The sequence below is a fragment of the Globicephala melas genome, chromosome 13 (assembly GCF_963455315.2).
Source record: "Globicephala melas chromosome 13, mGloMel1.2, whole genome shotgun sequence".
NCBI lineage: Eukaryota > Metazoa > Chordata > Mammalia > Artiodactyla > Delphinidae > Globicephala > Globicephala melas.
The window spans coordinates 38,767,810-38,794,628 of record NC_083326.1 but is presented as its reverse complement, the minus strand read 5'-3'; the positions used below and the strand labels follow the sequence as shown (position 1 = coordinate 38,794,628).

General features: G+C 43.1%; 1 protein-coding gene across 2 annotated transcripts in view; it reads left to right on the top strand.

The window, feature by feature from the left end:
• MOCOS (molybdenum cofactor sulfurase) overlaps window positions 1–26,819 on the top strand; it is a 57,213-nt gene that overhangs the window by 14,764 nt on the left and 15,630 nt on the right. For both annotated transcript variants that reach the window (XR_009566380.1, XM_030876564.2), the window contains exons 6-11: window positions 413–612; window positions 6,520–6,636; window positions 8,599–9,045; window positions 13,452–13,614; window positions 22,989–23,067; window positions 25,648–25,772. Coding sequence is in view for 1 of the 2 variants with exons in the window: in XM_030876564.2 (XP_030732424.2) it covers window positions 413–612; window positions 6,520–6,636; window positions 8,599–9,045; window positions 13,452–13,614; window positions 22,989–23,067; window positions 25,648–25,772 (1,131 nt within the window). In the remaining variant the exon portion in view is untranslated. The remainder of the gene's footprint in view (window positions 1–412; window positions 613–6,519; window positions 6,637–8,598; window positions 9,046–13,451; window positions 13,615–22,988; window positions 23,068–25,647; window positions 25,773–26,819) is intronic.

The window sequence follows — 26,819 nt, the reverse complement described above, 5'->3', positions numbered from 1 at the left end:
AGTTATACCCAGAAAGCAAAGACAATAAGCATGGAGGTTATGAAGATGCTGTTCACTCTGGAGCCCTTGATGACTGATCTGATTTCTTTGATTTAGGACAACGTTAGATGCAGTTTTCTTGTACCTCGAGTATTACACATTAAAGTGCAAAAAGCTGGGAAAAAAAAAAGGAAGATGACAACAACAATTCCTATGGAAAAATTCCACAGAAGCAGCAGTGGTAAACTGTCGTTCGGTACCAATGACTTAATCATTTATCATGTGGGCAGTACCATGAACTATTTACAAGTATTTAAAATCATTAATATGAGGTCCAAGTTTGCCAGTTATAATGATCTCATTTTCTTAAAAATGAGCTAGTGAATTTTACATAGAGTTCATGATCCCCTTTTGTTTTCATAACTGTTTTGAGGTGGAATGGAGAACATCAGGCAGCACACCTTTACCCTGGCTCGGTACACCTACGCCGCCCTGTCTGCCCTTCGGTACCCCAACGGAGCCCCTGTCGTGCAGATTTATAGCGACTCTGAGTTCAGCAGCCCAGAGGTTCAGGGTCCGGTCATCAGCTTCAACATGCTCGATGACAATGGGAACATCATTGGTTACTCCCAGGTGGGTTTTCTTTTCATCTTGCTGACCTGTTCACAACAGAATCACTCTTGTCTGGAATTCTGAAGTCTTTCTGAGCCCTGAAATTTGCAGTCAAGGCCTCTGGGCCCTTGCAATAGCCATGATGAATCCTGTGCACTGTTGGAGAGGCCACTGGTCCTTCCTTAGAGGCTCTTTACTCTTGTTCTAACAAGCACAGCTATTTAGTTCTTCAGCCCTCCTTATTTAGCTACAGGTGATCAATTTCAAATGGAAAGAGAGAGGTCGAGTCTCTGATGGCAGTGGGAGGGGACAGCTGAAGCTTGCCAGCAAGGGAAGACACCCTAAGGTAGTGTAGACAGAACAGCCTGTCTGATGTCGTTTCATGTACAAACAGCTCGGTGGCCCCACTGATACATCAGACCATATCATAGTGTTACACAAAATTCTGGGCCCCTTACCACCATTTGTTTGCATGTTGCTTGGAACTCATAACTCTTTTTTTATTTAATGAAGTAGGAATGATGTCCTTAGTAGCATAAAAGCCCTTATGTCTGCCATAGTTCATCCGTATTATGAGTTCAAAGGGTTTGGTAGATTGGTTATCAAGTAGTTTCTGTAGATATACCCTTTGTATGTATTTTCCCATGAAAACAATTCAGGTTTGGGAACTGCTTGGATCCTTACCACAGCTGAGTAAGCTGGCCACTGCCCAGTACATTAAGAAATCTAGAGTCACACTGAGCACTCAGACATGGCCCTAGGTGGTCAGCAGATGGGCTGTCACACACGGGGCATGGGGAGCTCAAGGCCCTTCTCAGAGCCCGGGTTTCTAGAACTGCCGTGAGGAGCAGATTTGATCATCACATAAGTTTGGAAGATAGTGCTCGTCTTCCCTTGAAAGCCACTATCTCCACACACCTTTGTCAAACCCAGAATTTCTCAAACAAAATCCATTTCTCAAGGAATCTTGTCCCCACTTCTGAATAGCCATAAACTCTCTGAGGAACCAACTTGAGAAATATTCTCTGGGGGAAATGTTGGTTCTCACTGGTGTCCAGGGGCCAACACTCTACAACCATAAGCTGTCCCTTGGGTGAGCTGACTGTGAAGACCCCAGCCCACACTGCCCCTCACTTACACAGCCCAGCACCACTCAGAAGCAGGCGATTGTAAATGCTTCTGAGGGATGGTGGAAAATGCATCGGGGCCAAAGCTTTGCCTTCTCAAATATGTTATTCTAGGTTATTGGTACAATAAGTTTCGTTCTCAAACCTAAAATAAGTGTATGTTTTCGGGGTGTGGAGGAGGGCAGACAAGCGACCATGAAGTGTGCTGTGGCAGGCATGTTACCAAACTCAGGTTGGGTTGCTCACCACTCAAAAGCTAATAATCAAGGGGCAAGTGTCAGTAGAAAGGAAAGGTGCTTTATTCAGAAAAACTGGCAATCTGGGGAGAAAGTGGACTCATGTCTGGAGACCAACTCCGAAGATTCTTCTCAGCCATGACAATTTTTAAAGGGAAAAAGGGGAAAGAGTCTCAGTTAATCATTAAGGTAGGAGATCAGATTGTCATCATCTTTCCATTGTGTGCAGACCCACTGACTTCTGATCTTCGTTTGGTACTGTCTTGTCCTCATGGTCCACCTGCAATTGGATGTTCTCTTGCCCCGGTTATCCGCCTGCAAATTTGCTAACAGGGAAGCTGTTATTCTTTAACTACTTAATTAGAGAGTCAGTCATTCTTTAACTACTTAATTCTTCATTCTTACTCCTTTTAATCCAGGAAAGGAATCAACCGGTTAAGCAAGGCACTGTGTACATTCAGTAGAGCAGAAGTCCGGAGTTAGGTTAAATGTTACCTAGTGATCTCATTTTTACAATTAAGGTCTGTCTGAGGAAAACAGAAATGAACAAACAGAAAAGGGGCAAAAGAGCTGCTTACAAATCCCCACTATCAGACATCATTACATTTCTATGGGAATAGGAGTGAAGGTCCATCTTCTGTAACTGCTTCATGCTGAGAGAAGGTGTCGAGATCTTAGAGTGAAAGACGTCGACATGGGTCTGTAGCATCTCTTTGTTGACAGTTTTAGTTGCCCGCTCACATATATGGGCAGAGCAAGCTACAGTTATTCCTATGCCCACAAAGATATAGATTATTACAAGCAATGGCATTAATCCCATTCTTTCATCAGACACAGAGTCTGTGACTCTCTTGCCCTAATCATTAACTGCTCAAGCCTTTTCTTTTGTGACTCTGGGAGGCCTGGGAGACTTCAGCTTTTCTACAAATAAGAGGCAGCCTTTGTCCTTGGCGGGGGGTGGTGGGCCTACAGGGTTCTGCTTGGACCAAGCAGCGGTGAAAGAACCCCCCCCCCCCACCATTTGCCAGAGAAGCCTCAAGAGGAAGACTCCCCCTCCCCCTCAGGGAGCCTATCTGGGTGCCTGGCTGACTTCACCAGGACCTTCATTCTCCAAGGCATCGCACAGGATGGGTTTCTCCCTCTGTGCCTTTGTAGAGGAAGCTCATCCTATGAGTGGAGGCCGAGGCTGAGGCATGGCCAGCTGTGCCGGCCCGGGAGAATCTTGGGTTTTCCTGGGCTCCTTCACATGTGGGAATCCCACAGGGATTGGGGGGGCCTTCGGAAAGATCAGATGGTGTCATGGCTGGGTCTGGCTTCTCTTTTTCAAGGGATGCGTGAAAGAATTGAGCCTTCTGTGAGAAGATTTTGGGTTCTTGTTTTTGACATCCAAATCTCCGAATTGGAAGTCAGTCTACCCAGTGGTTAAGAGGGTGGGTTAAGATTTGGACTGCCTCTTGCTGGCTCTGGGAGCTTGGGTGAGTTAATGTAAGCTCCCCAAGTCTCCGTGAAATGGGGGTAACAATCTTCCCTGCTGATAGGTTGTCACGAGAATTAAATGAGTTACAATACACAGCCCCTTAGCACTGAGCTGGTATGAAGCAAGTGCTCTATTGCACTGTGGTCAGGCCGGTTTCTCACCCTCCCTGGATGCAGCGCTCATCCTGCCCCAGCAGCCAACTCCTTCACCTGGCTGGGCACTGGCCGAGCCTGTGTGGGATTCCAAAGGTCTCAGGGTGAGAGGAGATGAAGTTGTGATGAGAAATTAGTATGAAGGGTAAGTGTGGCCGAAACAGCCTCTTCCACCCACATGCTCTTCTAGGCTCTTCTAGGTGGGGTCCCTGTCTCTTCCCCTTAGAATCTTGGCAGGTCTATGACTGCCAAGGCAGGTCTATTGGCAGGTCTATCACTCATAACCAACAGAATGCTACAGAAGGTGACACTGCTTGGCTTTGGAGGCTGGGTCAGAAAAGGCCCCGCAGCATCAGCACTGCTCCCCGGGGCATTCACTTTTGGAGCCTCGAGTTACTGTGTAAGGAGTTTTACACTGAGCGGCCATGCTGTGAGGAAGCCAAAAGCAGGCATGATGGTGACTGTCTGCTTTGACCCCTTCTGGCTTGGAGGCCAGACGCATACATGAGAAGCTGAGTCTCCAGGTGATTCCAGCCCCAGACGTCATGTCGCTCCCAGCCTTCTAGTCTTCCCAGCTCAGACAAGCCAGCTCCTCTGGGGTTTTTCTGAATTCCTGACCCCCCTGTAGCTGTGAGCACAATAAAATGGTTATTGTTTTAGGCCGCCAGGTTTGGGTGGCTTGTTTTGTGGCTGTGGTAGCTGGAATAGTGGATACGGTGTGGGTGGGGGAGACTTCTCATTCAGCTTAGCTGGAGTTGGGGTCGGGGAGCGAGGGGCTTTCCTAGGGGCTGCCCCTTGAATGGAGACCACCTGATCCTGGAGGTGGAGTAGGCCAGACCCAGTGGTGCCACCAGGTCTCACCTCAGAGAGCAGGGAACTCCTGGATTTCACCAGCAGAGGTGGCTTCTTTTCACTCTGACCATCCAGGGGAGACGGCTAAAGGGAAGACAGTGTAGTTCCCATAAGGGTGTGTGGGAGGTAACACCGCTGCGCTTGCCTAGCGGGGAGGCCACGCTGACCACCTGGTGACCTGTGTCTGTGTCCGCCACCTGTACTTCCCAGGGAGAATAGTTTCAAAGGCTTCTCTGACTGGGCAAGATGTGTTTGTTTCCTTGAATGCATTTAGGGCACTCCCCCAAGTTTAACCTGAGTCACCAGGGCTGAGGACCCTCACTGGGCCCCCAGGCCCTTGGGAGAATGGAACCCTGGACCCACAAACAGAAGAGCTGGGATAAACATCCCTCGTGCCAGCTCACCTTTGAGCCTTGTGACTACGAATCACCCGTCTAGCTTCCAGGGGACAGGAAAGAGCCTTGGAACTTCTGGATTGAGTAGCAGTTAGTTCTGTGATTCAACCCAAAGTCTGAAACCTTATGAAAGCAAATCGATAACACACAGTGTCAACACAGTAATGTTTGTAGCCTGGGCTGGGAGCTGAGGCAGAGCTGCTCTGACTGGTAGCTCTGCTAAGTCCTGCTCCGGGAATCTACCCGGAAGCAGAGGATGCCAAGGAGCTGCCCCACGTCCCAGCCGCCCTCAGAGTTTATTTTTGTGAATCTCCCTTGAAACATGTGGGCTCTTTTTTCAAAGATTAATTTACTAAAAATATTTTTTAACAATTGAGATAGAACTGATGTATAACATTGTATTAGTTTTAGGTGTGCAGTGCAGTGATTTGATATATATGTATATTGCAAAATGATTACTACAGGTTTAGTTAACACCCATCACCACACATAGTTACAAATTTTTTTTCTTGTGATGACAGCTTTCAGGACTTACTCTCGCAGCAACTTTTACATGCACCATGCAGTGTTGTTAACTATAGTCACCATGCGGTACAGTACATCCCCAGGACTTATTTTTCTTAGAACTAGAAGTTTGTATCTTTTGACCACCTTCACGACCCCCATCCTTTGCCTCTGGCAGTCACCAATCTGCTCTCAGTATCTATGAATTTTGATTTGATTCCACATGTAGGTGAGATCATACAGTATTTGTCTTTGTCTGACTCATTTCTTAGCAGTTTTCATTATGACTTAGCATATTTCATTATGACTTAGCATAATGCCCTCAAGGTCCATCCACGTTGTCACAGATGGCAGGATTTCCTTTTTTATAGCTGAATAATACTATTTATAAATCACATATTTTTTATCCATTCATCCTTTGATGGATACTTAAGTTGTTTCCATTTCTTGGCTAGTGCAAATACTGTAGTGAACATGGGGGTGCAGATATCTTTTCAAGACAGTGATTTCATTTCCTTCGGATAAATACCCAGAGGTAGAATTGCTGGATCAAAGTTCCAGCAATTTGTTCTATTTTACATTTTTTAAGGAACCTCCATACTGTTTTCCATAGTTCCTCACCAGTTTACATTCCCACCAGCAGTGCACGAGGATTCCGTTTTCTCCACATCTCTCCACCTCCTGTTATGTGTTGTCTTTCTGATAATAGCTGTTCTAACAGGTGTGATATTAGATGCTCGCTATTAGATATTTGAGAGCTGATGTCATTGCGGTTTTGATTTACATTTTCCTAACAATTAGTGATGTTGAGTACCTTTTCACGTACCTGTTGGGCATTTGTGTGTCTTCTTTGGAAAAATGTCTGCTCATTTAAGAAATCAGATTGTTTGTTTTACATGTGAGCTCTTAACTTGGAGTTTGGTGTGAATTTGATATCTTTCACTTTTCTCAGGCCTATGTTTATAACCCAACTGGATAAGATTTAATTATCAGTAACATTTTATAAAATGTATTTAGTAAACCCACGATAGATCATGGCCCCTTAGAGCAAAATTCCAAGCTCATATTTTCATTTTACTGTTAAGAAAGAGAGGTCCAAGTGTGGATCTGAAACTCCTTCCCGGGCAATCAGAGTAAAACTGGACTCTCCTAACACTAGTTCCATGTCATATATTAAACCCACAGGTGGATAAAATGGCCAGTCTTCACAACATCCACGTGCGAACCGGCTGCTTCTGTAACACTGGGGCCTGCCAGAGACACCTAGGGATAAGTGATGAGATGGTCAAGAAGCATCTTCAGGTTGGTACCGGATCGTGTGGTCCAAACGCTGGCCAGCAAACCCCAATGGCGGTGCCTCTAACTTCATTAGAGGCAGGTCGTGTGTCTGGGGTCAGGGCTGGATCTGCGAGCTCATTTCTCTGAGCCCACCCTGTGAATGTGTAAAGAAAAAGGGTCAACAAAAATAGAAAACACTTCAAGATACTATGTCTCTGGCAGTCATTTTTTAGTTTGAGGGCAAACATTTAGAGGCAGAAGAGGGTTTTTTGTTGTTGTTTTTTTTTTTCCCAGAAGAGGGCTTTTAACAGGGGTCAAGCAAATGTGAAAATGTGCTCGTACATGCAGAGGGCCCTTAGCTAGTTCAGTCCTGCCAGAGTGAAATCTCCAAGCAGGAGGTAGCTCATGTCTGGGTTGGGTGAGGGGCATTCTGCATTTCTCAGGTCCCCTCTCTTCCTGCCGCTCCTCTGGGCTGAGGTTTGTCACTTCAAGGTACAGCCTGTTTTGAACCATTTCATAAGAATGGTTTGAGTGGCAAAGAGCCCTTCTTTATATCAGAATAGTTTCTAACTTAAGTTTCTTTTGGTTGCCACTAAATATTGAATATGTTAAATCCCAACCAACTGTGAACAATGTTTTATTTAAAAAGGAGGGGGGAACTCCCCTGGTGGTCCAGTGGTAAAGAATCCACCTTACGATGCAGGGGACGCAGGTTCGATCCCTGGTCAGGAAACTAAGATCCCACATGCTGCGGGGCAACTAAGCCCGCACGCCACAACTACTGAGCTTGTGCGCCTCAACTAGAGCCCATGTGCTGCAAACTACAGAGCCCACGTGCTCAGGAGCCAACGCGCAACAACTAGAGAGAGAAAACCCGCATGCCACAACTAGAGAGAAGCCGACGCGCCACAATGAAAGATCCTGCATGCCTCAGTGAAGATCCTGCGTGCCACAACTAAGACCTGATGCAGCCAAAAAAACCCCAAAAAAGATAAATCTTAAAAAAAAAAAAAAAAAAGAGAGAGAGAGAAGGGGGAATTCCCTGGCGGTCCAGTGGTTAAGACTCGGTGCTTCCACTGCACGGGGTGTGGGTTTGATGCCTGGTCGGGGAACTAAGATCCCTCACACCACATGGTGTGGTTAAAAAATAATAATAATAAAATAAAATAAATAGAAAGAGAGAGAAGGAGTCTTAGAACAGAAACGAATGCAGTTCCTGATGTAATATTGATCCTGTGGGATGCCGTGGCCTCATCTCCTTGGGTGACTCACTTGGGTTCAGCTCTGGGGGAGGTAGGCAACTGGAGCAGCGACCAACACCAGGCTGCCAGGCTTGGAGAGGCTTGGGGACGTCTTGCCTTTCTTTCACCACCTCCCGACCGGGCACTCATGCTGCCTTTGGCTTTCATCCTGGCCTTGGGCCGGTTATTCATAGGGGCAGCACCTCTGTCTCGCCCTCTTGTCAAAGGGCAGCTGTCAGGGATGCAGACCTCCCTTTGGTTCTGAGAGAGGCTAAAAGGCATGGCCAGCAGGTGGTCCTGTCACTTAAGCCCTAGGTAGACCAAGGAGCTGACCCATCTATGCTTCTGAAACTTTGGTCTGTCTTTTGATACCTCTGTGGGTGAGCACTGTGTGCGTGTTTCTGGTAAATGCTTTCCATGAATGATTTCTTTTAAACTTAAAAAAACAAATTTATTTGTTTATTTTTATTGAAGTATAGTTGATTTACAATGTTGTATCTTTTAGGCTTTTTAGTGGCCCCCTAAGATTGGTATAGATCCCAATTCACAGTTGAGCAAAGAGTGACGTCCAGAGAGTGAGTCTCTGTGCTTCTGGAACTATGCCTCAGGCACACAGCTCCTGTTGCAGTTCTTTTTTCCTGGGTTAAGTTTATATTATAAAATTAACAAAACTTGTTTTACAAAATGGTTTCCACTTTATCCATGAGGAATGAGTCACTCTGGCCGACTTATTTCTTTATTCTAGGCTGGTCATGTCTGCGGTGACGATGTGGACCTCATAGATGGGCAGCCGACGGGATCTGTGAGGATTTCGTTTGGATACATGTCTACGCTTGAGGATGCCCAGGCCTTTCTCAGGTTCATCATAGCAACCCGACTGCGCCCGTCTCATGGCCAGCCTCTCCCTCTGGCCACGCCTGGGGAGGCTGGAGCCCTGTCAGCAGAGAGCCTGCCTGCCACCAGGGCCAGACGTAGTCCCTCACCTCAGGAAGATGCTTCCCCAGACTCCAGGGTTTGGGACAACGCACCCACCACTGCGGATGCTGTGAGTTTGCGCCCACCTCTGCTAGAGACCACCAGAACCCAGCAGACCCCTTCAGAGAAAGCTGCAGGCATCCTGGATGGGAGCCTTGGGTCACACATCGTCACCAACCTTTTCCTCTACCCAATCAAATCCTGTGCCGCATTTGAGGTAAGGGTTTTAGTGGCAGCTAAAGAGATTGCTTCTTTTTTGTTTACTTTATAATGTTGTTTGATAAAGCAAAGGAAAAAGTTCAGGAAGTGGAGGAAAGCATGCAGAAAATCAAAATCGTAGTAGGCACTCTCATTCTGCCTTTCTTGGTTCGGGCTGACTTTTGACCGTGGCTCTGCTTAGGGGGACCCAAGAGGATCCTGTTTCTGGGTGTGACCACCTAGTTACTGTCGATAGTTAAGGATGTAACTTTCACTGAATGTGTGTGTGCTGGCTCCCTGCTGAAGCGTCGTACGTGCTTTGTTTCATTTAATCCTCAAAACAATATTATGAGGTGCTGGGTAATATCACCCCCATTTTATAGATATGGAGCCTGGGGGCTACTGAGGTTAAGCACTTTGCCCAGGTCATGACCCCCTAATAAATGATAGAGCAAGGATTTGAATGCAGGTCTGCTGACTCCCTGGGTCCCTGCTCTCATGCGTCTGTTCAGCTCAGCTCTCCCCGTGAAGGTGAACTACATAATGTCTGTAAACATGCTGGCCTGGTAGTCACCGGAGCCGGGAGCTAGAGACCAAGTCCCAGGGACACACATAGATCATAGAAAGACAGCCTCATAGAAAGTTCCCAGCCTCCTGAGCCTCTGGGATGACAGGCTCCCTGGCTTCTGGTCGGACATACCATGGTCAAGGCTGTTTGTCACCTGCATTTCGGGCTGGTCACACAGGAGCCTGTCCTCCAATCTGAGACCATAAATAAGTAAGTTCACCTCTACTCGAATGGAGGCAGGTGAGGAGTAACAGGACTCTATTTTCACAGATGAGTCATGTCCCATAGAAGAGCCGCATTGCACAGATAGCGTAGCAGGAATTAGTGTTCCATTTTACAGACAAGGACACTGAAACTCAGTAGGTTTCCTTTTTTGCTAAAGGTCTTCTATCCATCTGCTCTTTCAGAAACTATACACTGAACACCTGCTACCTGCTGGGCCCTGGGCCTGCACTTGCTGTGCAGTGATGAGCAAAATGGAAACGGTTCCTTCTCTCAGGGTGTGAAGTATCTCAGAAGGGAAGCAGACACTTTATGACAAACACACACACATATCTATGTATCTATGTATCTATCATCTATCCATCCATCTCCATCATCTATCCATAGGCCATGATTTCGTACTAATACCTCCAATTCCAACCCAACACCATAACGTTTATTAGGCCGTCCCCCTTTCTGCACTTGTAAATCCTGTGAGAACGCTGGCTCCCACTATCCTCAATGAATACTTATTTGCCCAACTCCTTCCATAACCCAAAGCCCAGCCGCACCAGCTGAAAGCTCACCCCTCACATGCCAACACAGACACACTGGCTGAAAACTTGGCCCAGACAAAGAAGAAGAAGGAGCGAGGAAGCCAGTAAACGATAGACATGTTCCAACAGATGGGTGTGAAGAACTGTGAAGGGTCTGAGAAACAGCCTGCCACAGTTTCATGGATGCTGACAGAAGACATGAGATTCCTGGGTCAGAGATAAAGGACTTACTCACAACCCAGCATGCAGCATGAGCTTCATGGTGTGTTGCTTCTCTTTGTGCCCCAGGTCCCAAGGCAGGGTCCAGAGGGGCCCAGGTGGATGCCGTGCTCATGTTCAGAAACCTCTAACTCAGGAAACCTGACTCTTTCATAATAGGATGCCAGCCAACCTGTGTAGTCTTCGATCAGGGAGAAGCCATTACCTTTATAATATCGGACTGTGGGCAAACCTGCCCTCTGTTCCAGAGGGTTGTAGAGCTGTTCACTATACAAACATCCTTGAAAAAGTAGTCTGGATCAAAAGGACAGTTAGTACTTCTGCTTCTTGGAACAGACATGCAGAAATGAGAAATCCATGGAGAAATGCCTCCCAATAACAGACTGTCTTCTAAAAAGTTATTTGTAATTCAAAACATGTTCTCCTATAGAAATAACGATTTAATGGTGGTTTCTGGGCCTAGCTACAATTATATAGACTGCTGAACTTGAGTGCTGTACTAGCAGAAGCAGCTGTAGTCTATGGGGAGAGGTCTGACGCACAAGACAAGTGAAGGGCAGAGGTAAAGGGATTAACATCTGTGGATCATCTGATATATTTCAGTTGCTTTACATTTTATATTTTGTTTTAGTTTTCACTCAGTCCTATGAGAAATGATAATAACGTCCATTTTACACATGACAAAGGCAAGGCTCAGGAAGGTTAGTTGTCCAAAGCTAATAACTAGCTGACGTGAGATTTAAGCCCAGGTTTGTCAGTCCTCCAAGTACCCTCCCCACTCCCACCCCACTGCACCACGTTTCTGCGTCTTGGATACAGGGCTTACCTTGCTTGATTTCAGTTTGCCTTGACACTGTTTCTTCTTGAGTGCTGCGCCCTCCCCCTGGGGCCCGCAGCTCCTCTCCTTCACTTCCCCTGATGCCTCAGTCTTCCCTCAGGTCCTTCCCAGCAGAACCCTCCCCAAAGTGCCCCTAGATTAAAAATTGCTTTCCTTTCTTCATTACCCCCAATTGAAGTTTTCAGATTCCTTGGAGAAGTTGATTTGAGTGCTCAGAGGAAAATGACAGGATGAAATTGATTCACAATTAGTGTGCGAATGTTGGTCTCTTAATCGTAATACTATTTCAAAAGCATTGCTTCACCTACACCCTTCTTTAACAGACAGCTGGCTCCAGAAGAGCCCTCACGGGTGGAACTACTGCACCTGCCGCGCTGTAAGCAACTTGTGTAACTTGCGGACAAAACTCCTGTAAAGACCTGGTCCCATGTTATTGAGATTTCATTAGGTTTCCCCTAATGTTCTTTTTCTGTTCCAGATCCCATCCAGGACACCTTATGACATTTAGTCCTTGTGTCTCCCTAGGCTCCTCTGGGCTGTACCAGTCTCTCAGACTTTCCTTGTTTTTATAACCTTGATAGTTTTGAGGAGTATCCGTCAGGTATTTTTTAGAATATCCATCAGTAGGGCTTCCCTGGTGGTGCAGTGGTTGAGAGTCCGCCTGCCGATGCGGGGGACGCGGGTTCGTGCCCCGGTCCGGGGAGATCCCGCATGCCGTGGAGCGGCTGGGCCCGTGAGCCGTGGCTGCTGGGCCTGAGCATCCGGAGCCTGTGCTCCACAACAGGAGAGGCCACAGCAGTCAGAGGCCAGCGTACCGAATTAAAAAAAAGAAAAGAATATCCATCAGTTTGGGTTTGTCTGATGTCTTTCTGAGGATTAGACTGGGGTTATGGTTTGTTTCGGAAGTAGGACCACAGAAGTAAAGGGCTATTCTCATCATATCATATTAGGGTACTGTCAGCATGACTTACCACTATTGACATGAACCTGGAGCACCCGGTATTTGCCAGGTTTCTTCACTGTAAAATTTCCCCTCCACTCTGTTCCTATACTGTTCTCTTTGGAAGCAAGTCACTAAGTGTAGCCCACACTTAAGGGGTAGGGAGTTATAGGGAGTTACGCTCCACCTTCTTGAGGAGGGAACACCTACATCAATTATTTGGGATTCTTCTGTATGAGGGATTTGACTTTTTCTATTTATTTATTTGGACTCATGGGTATTTATTTTATACTTTGGATTATAATTCAGTACTACATTATTATTATTATTACTATTCAGTATTTTCCAGTTTTGGCCATTGGGCATGCTTTCAGTTGACTCCTGCATCCCTTTGACATACCTCCATCAGTTTGTGTTTTGAGCACTTCCTTACTTTTCTAGCACTACAGGGTGCTCCTGGCTCATCTTGTATATTCCCTGACCCAGCCCTGGAATAAACCATTTCTCCAAAGAATCCTGGTTCTTTCTATTGGAGAATGGTATTAAATGCAAGATCTGGGCACTGGGCATAATTTGTATTTTAATTTTGTAGAAATATGAAGAATTGAGGAAAACTTACACACTTAAAGTGGATCAACTCAGGGACCATTCCAGTGTAGCCACAATTTGTGCAATAGGTCTGTAGTACAAGGATATATGCCTGTTCAGGCATCCACCACTGTGGAAGGACACACAGAAAGCAGGTGCAGTGGAGGCCTGTGGGGAGAGGAGTGGGACACAGGCTGGGGCGGAGACCTACTTTTCAAGTACACTCTTGTGCTCCCAGAATGTTGTGCTGTGCACACGCATTACCTACTTAAAAAGCAGGTTGAAGTGGAGAAGGGTGCAAACTGGATCTGGAGGGTGAATGGAAGGTATCTCAACCCCAAAGTCTCCTTTGCATTGTCTCCTTTGTTTTACTTCCTTCTCTTCATCCCTTTTTTCCTTCAGGAGTCTGTGCTGAATTTCTGAAGTCCTCTGCTTTAGTACAGCCGCTGTGCCATAAATGCGAAGATGATTTTTGAGGAGCCCTGGCTTAAAATACATTGACCTTTTTGTTTAGGTGACCAGGTGGCCGCTAGGAAATCAAGGGTTGCTGTACGACCGGAACTGGATGGTTGTGAATCACAACGGTGTTTGCCTGAGTCAGAAGCAGGAACCCCGGCTCTGCCTGATCCAGCCCTTCATTGACCTGCAGCGAAGGATCATGGTCATCAAAGCCCAAGGTCTGAAAACTGGGTTCAGTTTTACAAAGCAGCTGTCAAGAGTAGCTTTTTTTCTCATAGGAAAGTAAAGTCATGGCTCTTCCTTTACCAAATATTAAAATAATCCAAAAGGAAGTGAAATGATGTCTAGAAGAGACAACGGAAAGTTTGTTCCTTTTGCATTTTTGGAATTTCTTTGGGGGCAGATTTTTGGGAAGAGGTGAAGATCTGACGGTCCAATCAGAAAGTAAAGAGATATAGATATTGAAATTATATGTTGTCCTTTTACTTACATTCCTTTTAATTCCTTCACTCATCATATGTTCTGCAAGCTTTGATTCTTCCTTGTGGATTTTTTTTTTTTTTTTTTTGGCGGCACGGCTTGCAGGGTCTTAGTTCCCAGACCAGGATCGAACCTGGGTCCTCAGCGGTGAAAGCGTGGAGTCCTAACCACTGGACTGCCAGGGAATTCCCCCTTGTGGATTTTTATTATGAACTAACACATATAAATTCATAGGCCGCCTCTGTCCAGTGGACCCTTATATGATGATGGAAATGTTCAACATCTACATTGTCCAGTTTGGTAGCCACCAATCAGATGTGGCTACTGAGTGCATGAAATGTGACTAGCAGGACACTGGAACTACATTTTAATTTTATGTGATTCTAATTAATTTAAATTACCAAATGTGGCTAGTGGCTACAGTGTTGGACAGCACAAGTATAGAGAATACTATAATACGTACTTACAGCATCCAGTTTTAACAAACCTTCACATTTGGCCACATTTGCTTCAATTTCTCCTCCTCCTCTCCCTACTCCTTCCCACTTCTCTTACCTCCTACTACCCTCCTCCTTCCTCCCTTCTCTGCTACCTCTTCCTCCTCCTCCTTCTTTTAATACTTAAAAACATTACAGATATAGCTGAAATTCCCTATGTACTTCTCCTTGGTCTCATTCCTTCTCCTTCCACACCCCACCTACCATTTATAGAATATTCCAATTTCCCTCCTAACTTATAGCTGTACTTTTGTGATATATCCCATTTCCATATATTCAATGATTATGTTTCTTGGCTGTAGGTGTTCTATTCTGTTCCAGTGGTTTATTTTTTCTTGAACCAATAAGCCAGTGTTAATAACTATAGAATGAATTTTGATATCTGGTAGGGCATGTCCTCCTACCTCATGCTTCCAGATTGTCTTGGCTATTCTTGGCCTTTTGTTCCCTCTATGAATTTTAACACATGCACGGATTTGTGTAGTCACGCACATCATCAAGGTACAACAATTCCATCACCCCAGAAAACTCCCTCATGCTAACCCTTTATAGTCTCTCTTCTCCCCACCCTTAACACCTGGCAATCAGAGATCTGTTCTCTATCACTATAGTTTTATTTTTTTGTGAATGTTATATCAATAGATTATACAATATGTGACCTTCTGACATTGGCTTCTTTCACTCGGCATGATGCCTTTAAGTCCCATCTAAGTTACTGCATGAATCGGTAGTTTATTCTTTTTTTATTGTTGCGTAGTATTCCATTGTATGGATATACTAGGGTGTGTTCATCCATTCATCTGTTAAAGGACATTTGGCTTGTTTCCAGTTTTGAGCAGTTATGAATAGAGCTGCTCTAAACATTCATGTGCAGGTTTTTGGTTGATCACAAGTTTTCATTTCTCTAGCATAAATACTAGGCGTTGATTGCTGAGTCATATGGTAAGGATATGTTTACCTTTTTTTTTTTTTTTGGATATGTTTACCTTTGAAAGCAACTGCCAAACCATTTTCTAGAATGACCGAATCGTTTTTCATTCCCGCCAGCAATGTATGAGAGTTCCAGTTGTTCCACATTCTGTCAGCTTTTGGTATTGTCGGTATTTTTTGTTTTATTTATTTTAATAGGTGTGTAATGGCATCTCATCATGATTTTTTTTGGCCATACCATGTGTCTTGCGGGGTCTTAGTTCCTTGACCAGGGATTGAACCCAGGCCACAACAGTCAAAGCCTGGAATCCTAACTACTAGGCCACCAGGGAACTCCAATCTCGTCATGATTTTAATTTTCATTTCCCTACTGGCTAATGATGTTAAGCATCTTTTTATGTCCTTACTTGTTCTCTTTATATTCATTTTGACCCATGGATTACAGAAGTGTGTTAATTTCTATATATTTGGAGATGTTTCTGTTTTCATTCTGCTATTGATTTTCAGTTTAATTCCACTAAACTCTCCAAAAGAGAGAACATACTTTATAGATTTTAAATTAAAATTTGTTAAGGTTTGGTTTATGACCAAGGATATTATTTATTGCCGTGAGTGTTCCATATACACTTGAAAAGAATGTGTATCCTGTTGTTGGGTGGAGTGTTCTATAGATGTCAGTTCTATACCAGTTGGTTGATGGTATTGCTGTTTTTCTCTGTACTTGCTGAATTTTTATGTACTCGCTACCAGTTCTGCTGCTTACTGAAAGAAGAGTGTTGAAGTCCCCAACTGTAATTGTGGGTTTGTCTATTTTCCCCTTAGTTCTCTTAGTTTTTGCTTCACTTAGTATTATTATGTCTCCTTGGTGAATTGTTCCCTAAGTAATGCTCCTCTTTATGCATGGTCATTTTCTTCGTTTCAAAATGTGAAGTGTGAAATTCTTTGTCTGATATGAATATAGCCGTTCAGCTCTCTTGTGGTTAGTGTTTGTATGGTGTATCATTTTCCACCTTTATATTTATTTCTTCTAGCTTTATCGATATTTATGTAACATCCCATAAAATGTATTCATTTAAAGTGTACCATTCAATGATATGTTTGGTATATTCACAAGGTTGTACAACCATCACCACCATCAATTTTAGAACATTTGCCTCACCCTCAAAGAGAAACCCCATACACATTAGCAGTCACTCCCCATTCCCAACCTTATCCCTGGCTTCTGGCAACCACTAATCTACTATCTGTTTCTATGGAGTTGCCTATTCTGGACGTTTCATATAAATGGCAACAATATATGACTGGCTTCTTTCACTTAGTATAATGTTTTTAAGGGTCATCCATATTGTTGAATAATATTCCATTGTATAGATATACCATATTTTTTTATCCATTCATCAGTTGGTGGATATTTGGATTGTTTCCATTTGTGGTTATTATGAATAACGCTGCTGTGAACATTTATGTATAAATTTTTGTGTGGACATGTTTTCAATTCTGTTGGATATGTACCTAGGAATGGAATTGCTGGGTCATATGGTAACTCTGTGTTTAGCATTTCCAAAGTGACTCCATCACCATTTTACATTCCCACCAGCAACATATGAAGTTTCCAATTTCTCCACATCTTCCTCAACACTTGTTATTTTCTGTTTTTTTTTTTTTTTTTTTTTTTTTTCCGGTACGCGGGCCTCTCACTGTTGTGGCCTCTCCGGTTGCGGAGCACAGGCTCCGGACGCACAGGCTCAGCGGCCATGGCCCACAGGCCCAGCTGCTCCACGGCACATGGGATCTTCCCGGACCGGGCAGGAACCCACGTCCTCTGCATCGGCAGGCGGACTCTCAAGCACTGCGTCACCAGGGAAGCCCTATTGTTGTATTTTTAATAGCCATCCTAATGGGTGTGTAGCAGTACCTCACATGGTTTTGATTTGCTTTTCCCTAATGACTAATGATATTGACCATCTTTTTATGTGTTTATTGTCCATGTGTGTATCTTCTTCAGAAAAATATCTATTTAAATTCTTTGCTTACTTATTTTTAAATTATTGAGTTGTAAGAATTCTTTATATATTTGAATATAAGTCACTTTTTAGATCAGATTTGCAAATATTTTCTCCCATTGTGTAGACTTCCTTTTCATTTTCTTTATGGCTCCATTTTACATTTAATCTGCCTATATCATATTTAAAGTGAGTTTCTTGTATCCAGCATACAGTTGGCTCATGCTTTTTATCCATTCTGACATTCTCTATTATTTTCATTGGGATTTTGATTGCAAAATTACATATTTTGTAATCATATTTTGATTGTAATATTATAAATTAATTTCAGGAGAATTTATATCATATAATATTGAGTCCTCTATATATAAATAGTACCTCTCTCCATGAAGATTTCTTTACTCCAAAATTTTAATAATAATTTATTAAAATAATTTTAATACTATTTTCCAGAAAATTTTTGCACACTTTTTGTTATATAATTGTTTATTTGAGTATTTTGAACACTATCTTTTTTTTCTATTAAATATTTTAACTGGTTATTTTTGTAGTATAGAAACACTGTTGTAGTATAGAAACACTGTTGACTTTTGTATATCAGTGTTTTACCCAGTACTTTTTCTGAATTCCTGTTAGTTTTATTAGTTGGTCTGAAGACTTTCTCGCATGTTCTATATAAATAGGCATATCATCTTCTAATAATGACGGTTTCATATCTTCCTTTTCAATTTTTATTCACTCCCTCTTTTTTCTTCTTTTCTTGTTGCATGGAGCAGTGATGGGAAATATCCTTTTTTATTACTGACTTGAATAAAATTCTTCTAAAATTTCAGAAATAAGAGTTGTATTTACTGTACATTTTTAATAGATTTGTTTTACCAGGCTAAAGTATTTTTTTAAATTTAGCCAAAAGTTTTATCATGATTAATAGTTCTTACTAAATGCTCTTTCTGCATCTGTTGGTTATATTTTTTCCCTATAGTCTATTAGTGTGATATCTTAACATTAGTCGATTGTCTAGTACTGAACTATCCTTGCATCCTTGGAGAAAAGAAAAAAACTATTTGGCAATGATTTTTTGATACATTGATGGATTTAGTTTGCTAATATTTTATTGGTATTTTTGTACCTATTCTTATTAGTGAGATTGAGAAGTTATCTTCTTTAAAAAAAATTTTTTTATTGAAGTATAGTTGATTTACAATGTTGTTAGTTTCTGGTATAAGCAAAATGATTCAGTTATAAATATATATATAGTATATATGTATAGTATATATATGTATATACATTTTCAGATTCTTTTCCATTATAGTTTATTACAAAATACTGAATATAGTTTCCTATGCTATGCAGTAGGACCTTGTTGTTTATGTATTTTATATATAATTGTTTGTATCTGCTAATCTCAAACTCCTAATTTATCCCCCTCTTTAACCATAACTTTGTTTTCTATGTCTGTGAGTCTGTTTCTCTTTTGTAAATAAGTTCATTTGTATCATTATTTAGATTCCACACATAAGTGATATTGTATGATATTTGTCTTTCTCTGTCTGACTTACTTCACTTAGTATGATAATCTCTAGGTCCATCCATGTTGCTGCAAATAGCATTATATCATTCTTTTTTAGGGCTGAGTAATATTCCATTGCATATATATACCACATCTTCTTTATCCACTCATCTCTTGATGAACATTTAGATTGCTTCCATGTCTTGGCTATTGTAAATAGTGCTGCAGTGAATGTTGGAGTGCATGTATCTTTTTGAATTATTGTTTTTTCTGGATATATTCCTAGGAGTGGGATTGCTGGATCATATGGTAATTCTATTTTTAGTTTTTTAAGGAGCCTCCATAGTGGCTGCACCAGTTTATATTCCCATCAACAGTGGAGGAGGTTTCCCTTTCCTCCACACCCTCTCCAGCATTTGTTATTTATATATATTTTTAGTGATAGCCATTCTGACTGGTGTGAGGTGGTACCTCTTTGTAGTTTTGAGTTGCAATTCTCTAATAATTAATTGCTGTTGCGCATCTTTTCATGCACCTATTGTTGATCTGTGTGTCTTCTCTAGAGAAATGTCTATTTAGGTCTTCTGCCCATTTTTTGACTGAGTTGTTTGCTTTTTTGTTATTGAGCTATATGAGGTGTTTGTATATTTTGGAAGTTAAGCCCTGTTGGTCACATCATTTGCAAATATTTTCTCCCAGTCTGTAGGTAGTTGTTTCATTTTGTTTATGGTTTCCTTTGCTGTGCAAAAGCTTGTAAGTTTGATGAGGTCCCATTTGTTTATTTTTGCTTTTATTTCTATTGTCTTGGGAGACTGACTTATGAAAACATTGGTATGATTTATGTCAGAGAATGTTTTGCCTATGTTCTCTTCTAGGAGTTTTATGGTGTCATGTCTTATGCTTAAGTCTTTAAGCCATTTTGAGTTTATTTTTGTGTATGGTGTGAGGGTGTGTTCTAACATCATTGATTTATATGTGGCTGTCCAGCTTTCCCAACACCACTTGCTGAAGAGACTGTTTTTCTCCATCGTATATTCTTGCCTCCTTTGTTGAAGTTTAATTGACCGTAGGTGTGTAGGTTTATTTCTGGGCTGTTTATTCTGTTCCATTGATCCATATGTCTGTTTTTATGTCAATGCCGTGCTGTTTTGATTACTGTAGCTTTGTAGTTTTGTCTGAAGTCTGGGAGGGTTATGTCTCCAGCTTTGTTCTTTTATTTAAAAATTAATTAATTAATTAATTTATGGCTGTGTTGGGTCTTTGTTGCTGTGCACGGGTTTTTCTCTAGTCGTAGCAAGCAGAGGCTACTCTTTGTTGCAGTGTGTGGACCTCTCATTGCTGTGGCTTCTCTTGTTGTGGATCACAGGCTCTAGGTGTGCGGGCTTCAGTAATTGTGACATGTGGGCTCAGTAATTGTGACTCGCAGGCTCCAGAGTGCAGGCTCAGCAGCTGTGGCACATGGGCTCAGTTGCTCTGTGGCATGTGACATCTTCCCGGACCAAGGATCAAACCCATGTCCCCTGCATTGGCAACAGGATTCCTAACCACTGCATCACAAGGGAAGTCCCTCCAGCTTTGTTCTTTTTCCTCAGGATTTCTTTGGCAATTCTGGGTCTTTTGTGGTTCCATATAAATTTTAGGATTATTTGTTTTAGTTTTGTGAAAAATGTCATGGGTAATTTGATAGGGATCGTATTACATATTTAGATTACTTTGGGTATTATGGCCATTTTAACAATATTAATTCTTCCAATTCAAGAGCATGGGATATCTTTCCATTTCTTTGAATTGAGATGTTACCCTCTTCTATTATACTTTTCTTGTTTACGTTTGTATACCCAGGATATTAACATACAAAAAGAGTTGAATGGGTTACTCTTCTTTCTATTCTCTGAAGCGTAAAAATGTATGTCATGACTAAATAGGATTTATCCCAGAATATACGGAATAAGAGAGGGTGAAAACAAATACCCGAATATCTTCCACTCCAAATCAGCAGCACTTTGTGAGGTGGTGTGGTATATCAGGTGTTCTGCTCACTTGTAGGGACTTCCAGCACTGTGGGTGGAGGAAGGGCATCCTTTTCAGGACACGTATGGTAGGACAAACTTTTGGCCCTAAATAATAAACATTAAAACAAGGCATTATAATTGTTTTATGTAAATGACTTGTCACTCCAAAAGATTTCAGGTATCTTGAGTCCAGAGGTTGGAATCTTTTATTTCTCTGTATCTCCGAGCTGTACAAGCACAGGGCTTAGTATATCCGGAATGAACTCAATCCCCATGAACTTTGTTGGGGGCAGCCCTTGAGCTCAATCCATATGGGGACCCCAGATTAGGTTGCCTGTTTAGCAAGAGGCCTGCGATGACCTTTATAAGCCAGCTGAGGGCCATATTTATGATTATATATGTTTTGTGCAGAGTCTTGGGTAAGGGTAGAAAGAGGCTGAGTGCAGGCCTCCTGCTGGCAGCCCAGGGGTGCATTTCCACTGTGCATTTGTACACGTGCTGTCCCCCTGCTGTGGTTACTTCCTCATAACCAATGTTCCAGGACTCACTTTACTGTTCTCCCCTGTGGGTGCACACCTGGTGCAATCCCATCCTTCCATGAACAGCCTTTTTTTTTTTTTTTTTTTTTTTTTGCGGTACGTGGGCCTCTCACTGCTTTGGCCTCTCCCGCCATGGAGCACAGTCTCCAGATGCACAGGCCCAGCGGCCACGGCTCACGGGCCCAGCCGCTCCGCGGCATGTGGGATCTTCCCAGACCGGGGCACGAACCCGCGTCCCCTGCATCGGCAGGCAGACCCCCAACCACTGCGCCACCAGGGAAGCCCCATGAACAGCCTTTTGACACAGCAGCATCTCTAATCACTCAGCACAGCACTCTCCAAACTTCTGGAGCTTTCTGGATGAGGCCTCTTCTGGCCTTCCCCACACAGGGACAGGAGTGTGGAACTGGTCATGCTTGTGTAAGACATGGACAAGCAGGGGACAGAGCTGATGAAATACCTCTTACGTATATTGTTACTTCTCTGTCTTTGTTGTGGTGGAAGGCTTGTCGTGCTTGGCATGGGTCTGGGTAACAGTCATGATCTGACGCTCGTGACTAGGAATGGATGTACCCGTTGCTGTGCTGTGTGTGATGAAGCAGGACCAGCATGAGCAGGGATACAGGTGTGCTTGCTGTGTGCTTGCTGGGGGCAGGTTGGGTCATGCCGGTGAGCAGTGTGACTGGCGGCAGTGCTGAGAGGGTGCAGGGCACGGGTGGGCCACACAGGAGGAGTCCACAGAGTAGGAGCCGCCACAAATTCCGCTCAGGTGTCTTGGCTTCATGCAGTTCCCTATATTTTTAATGACTCACGAAGGATGAGAAGGAGTGCAGAGTGGCAGAGGCCCTCAGCCGTTCCAGCCTTTAGCAAAGGTCTTTCACCCATCAGTAGCCATGGATCAGTTTCCTCTAGTTTCTTCCACATATTTTATTCTAAATCTATTGAAAGAATGAATACCACTTTAGCTGAGTACTGGGTATATGAGTGTTTATTATTCTTCAGACCACTATGTATATATGTTAAACACTCCTTTGTATGTACGATGTATGTAACAATTTTTTAGAAAAGAATGGCTTCCCAACCCCACTGACATAATAACAGTTTTTTGGGTTTTTTTTTCTTGGTGATAATGATGATTGATGCAGGAATCCAATTTGATGCTGATTCCTAGGGGCTACTGAGAATTGACACTATGCTGACATCCTGACAGAGTGAGACTTCATGTCTGCCTGCCTATTTCTACAGGATCTAAGGTAGCCTAGTGAGCAATGATGTCAGGATGTGGAGTCATGCAGAGGTAGAGAAAGCATTCAGAGGAATTTGTAGTGTTCCAGGGACTGTGTAGTGTTCCAGGGACTGTGGATGTGACTGCCAGGAATTTGTAGTGTTCCAGAGCCTTCCATGACAAAGCTGCTCGATGCACACGCTGTTGGTGGTACCGATAATGAGGAAGAGAATCTCTGTGTTGTAAAGAGATTTCCAAGACTCAGCCACTTACTTGATTCAACCAATTTCCAGGGTCATTAAAATTCTTGTATATTTTAGGACAATGGACTTTTTTTTGGACATACTTGTTTTTTTTTCCATGATGATAAATTTGTCTCTAACCTTTATTCAATAGGGATGGAGCCTATAGCGGTGTCACTTGAGGAGAACAGCAAACCGGCTCAGATTTGCCAAAGCAAGGTCTGTGCGGACAGGTGAGGCTGCAGCAGGTGACATTCGCAGGTCTAGCTGCAGGGTGGCTCAGAGTGGGGAAGAGAGCAATGCCCTGTGCCATCGGTCCTCGGCTGCATCCTCTGTCCAGTCTGCTGCCGCTTCCCCCTCGCACACTCCACTCCAACCACACTGGCTCCTAGCTCTTCTTCACACCTAGTAAGCATGCTTCCTCCTTAGGTCTTTGCACTTGCTGCTCCCTCTGCCTGGAATGCTCTTTCCCTGTTTATACCCCCGCAGGGTTCACTTCCTCACCTCATCGGGTCTCTGCTGAAAAACCTCCTTCTCAGAGGGCCCATCTGACCTCCCCTAGGAGCCAGCCCCTCCCTCTCCACTTGCTCTGCTGAATTCTTCTCCTTCTCATTAATCTTTTCCCCAACATATACCTTCAGTCCCTCCTGCTAGAATGCCAACCCCGAGAGAGCAGGACTGTCTGTGTTGCTTCCTGTAGACCCTGGAACAGTGTGGTGTGGAGGGAGGTGAGGTGAGGCAGGGGACAGTTTGGAGGAGGCATGGTGGAGCTCAGAGGGGTGGCCGCAGGGGAGTGGTGAGTCAAGGGACCCAATTCACAGCTTGAAAAAATTGGCTGGTGGGTAGAAAAGTTGGAAGACGGTAAGGTGCAAGTGGGAAGGCCAGCTGAGCATCTGTGTTAGTAACACAGGTGAGATGAGATGGAGGCTTGGATCAGGGTCAGAGAGAAAATCAGGTGGGCATCAGATATAATATATTCTGGAGGTAGAATAACCTGAACTCGCCGATGAATTGGATGTGGAAGCTGAGGGGAGTGTCAAGATGTCCCTCAGGTTGTAGAACTTTCAAGTGATAGTTCAACAATTATATTCCATATAGTTGTGGATTATTACCTAATCTGAGTTATTGATGGTAAATCATCTGCTGAATTCTAGGAAACATAGAAAATGAGGTTGAGTGTTATAGGATTTCATTTTATTTCTTGATCGTAAATATTTACAAATCAATTTATTGAATACATCAAATTTCTGCATCCCTTTTAACCTAAATCTAATTTCAACCTGAAAACACGTGGAATACAAATTTTCTGATTGTGGGCCCCTATCTGATGGGTTCCCAGCGCATCTAATACCCCAACTAGTTTACCCCCCAAATACTAAAATGGTTAACCCTTAACAGTTCAGTAGGGATTTATATATAGTAAAAGTCTTTTAAAATGAATTGCCTATTAGTTAACACAATAAAGTAGTTGGTGGGTATGTTTGTGCTCAGTAGTTGGTGATATGCATAGCACTGAGTCAGAGTACATTTCCTTCTGCACTGCAAACAAGTAAGTCATGAGATGATATGTCAAATACTCAAGCTACATCCAAATTGGACTCAAGTTGTTAGTGCCCCAGGTCACGCTGGGATGATGAAGGGCTACATGCTCAGGAAAGGTGGGAAGGTGATAGCGTGAAGATTGTGCTCTATACAATTGAGCATCATGGGCCCTGGCCCATCCTGGAGCCCAAGGGGTGAGCACACTCTGCATCCTCTTGTTAGTTCTTGTGCAGATTTAAACACTCATCATAGCACATTTTCAATTAGGGCAATGAATTTGGGGTAAACATTTCTGCATGTCACTATAGCAAATCTTCTTATAGAGAGAAATATAGCTATCCAGGGGTATCTGCAATTATTTATCAGGCTCTTCCCTGGTTGTAGATTTCATTTAGCTGCATCTGAGAGGAATGGCATTTTCTGGTTAATAAAGCTTTTCGATAGCTAGAGGTCAGGCTTCTCATACTCAGAACCACAAGTGCTCAATATGATGAAAAATGGACCTAGGTGCATCTCTCAAAGCACCAGAGAGAATGTCTACAAAGCAAGGTTTCATTCTTCCCTTTCCTTTCTAGATCCTAAAGGCAGCTATTTTTCCCAGTAAAAATTAGGATAAGTTTTCAATAATATCTATCTTGTAATCCCAATGTACGTTATTAGCAATTTTGCATGATTAGTTCTGGAGATGTATAGATTATAATTTTTAAAAAATTTAAAATTCTATTTAAAAATTCTAGAAGTTTGAAGAGTTTTAAAAAACCAGATCAAAAAATGTACTTATATCGGTGACTTATGGCCATAGTGTTCTTTTCAGAAACCAAACACGTCAGTCCCTACAGCATGGCCGTGAGAGAAGATATTCCAGTCAGGCCTATAGTAAAAAAACCAGGACACGGGTCTGGGTTCCGGAGCTTCTTAAAGCAAAATAATGCTCTGGAAGCTCTTAAATTCCAAGCTTTGTGGTTCTCAGGGGCTGTAAGTAATATAAACAAAGTCTTTCAAGAGAAATTTCTAAAGCTTTTAATTTGATCTGAAAGCTTTGCATAAGCTCCAGATCCCAGGCCTTCCCGTGCCTTGGGAATCTCATTGCGACTTCCTAAGCACACTTGTCACTGTAGATTTCTGTCTTGTTGGGGGCTTCATGTTTTCATATTATATATTATATTATATTAATTATATAATATTATATTACATAACTTTTTGCTATTTCAGTTATTTAAAGGAATACTACATAACATCTTTCCTTTTTTTTTTTTTTTTTTTTCTGCCAGGGTAAATACTTATGACTGTGGAGAAAAAATTTCAAGCTGGTTGTCAACGTTTTTTGGCCGTCCATATCATTTGATCAGACAAAGTTCAGACTTTCAAAGAAATGCAAGGAAGAAACGAGGCAAAGGTATCACATTTCGGATTGCTTCTTAGGGGACAGGCACTTGGGTTTAACCCTTGCAGACACGAAAATCAGCCCAAAAAATGGATTGACAGGGCAACGTGCTCATGAACAGAAAGTAGGGGTGGTCAGCCGCTGGCAGAAAGGTGCTGTGGTGTCCCCCAGGTCAGCAGGACCCATGTGTGGTCTCCAGGATGAGCCCGAGGAGGCCGAGGGGGGCTTGCAGCCTCTGCTCAAGCTCTCTGCCTCAGTCCTGCATGTTTAGAAGCACAATTAAGTTTTGTTAAAGAAAAACATTGGTAGCTTGCTGTATACTAAGAAAATCTGGACTTCTAGTCTTGGTCCTGACACCAAGTAGTTGTTGAGACCTTGGCAAATCCTTGAACCCATTGGTGTTGAACTTCTGTAGAACTCGACGGCAGAACATTGTGACGGCATGTCATCTACTTAGATTTAAGGGTTTTGACAGTTTTTCCCGCCATAAGCTGTTGTGAGCGTAAAATGAGACAGCAGAGAAGAAAGTACTTTGAGCTAACAGTACCATATAGAAAGAGAGAGTTTTCAGGTGTCTGCTCAAATGTCACCTTCTCGGGGGAGCCTTGCCTGGCTGCCCTCCTTAGAACCATGGCCCCTACCTGAACCTCCAGCTCATTCCCTGTTTTATTTTTCTCTGTGGCACTTTTCACATCCTATAGGCCATGCATCCTATAGGCCAACTCAGTTATCCTGTTTATGTTCTGTCTTCCCTCTGTTAGATCATAAGCTCTGTGAGGGAGGGATTTTTCTCTGCTTTGTTCAGGGCTTAGAACAGACCTGGCACATAGTAGTTGCTCAGTAAATACCAGATGAATAAATGAATGGACTGGAGAGTTGCCACATTACTGGTTTGTGCAGGAATGACCTGGCTTAGTCACTAGCTCCCTGGGAGACTGGCTTGTAAATCTACACCTGGAGTGAGTCATGGAGGGCTTCAGGGAAGAGGTGAGTTTGGAGCTGCATCTTAACAGGAGAGTAGAAGTGTTCCAGGCAGAGAAAGGCAAGAAGATTACTGAG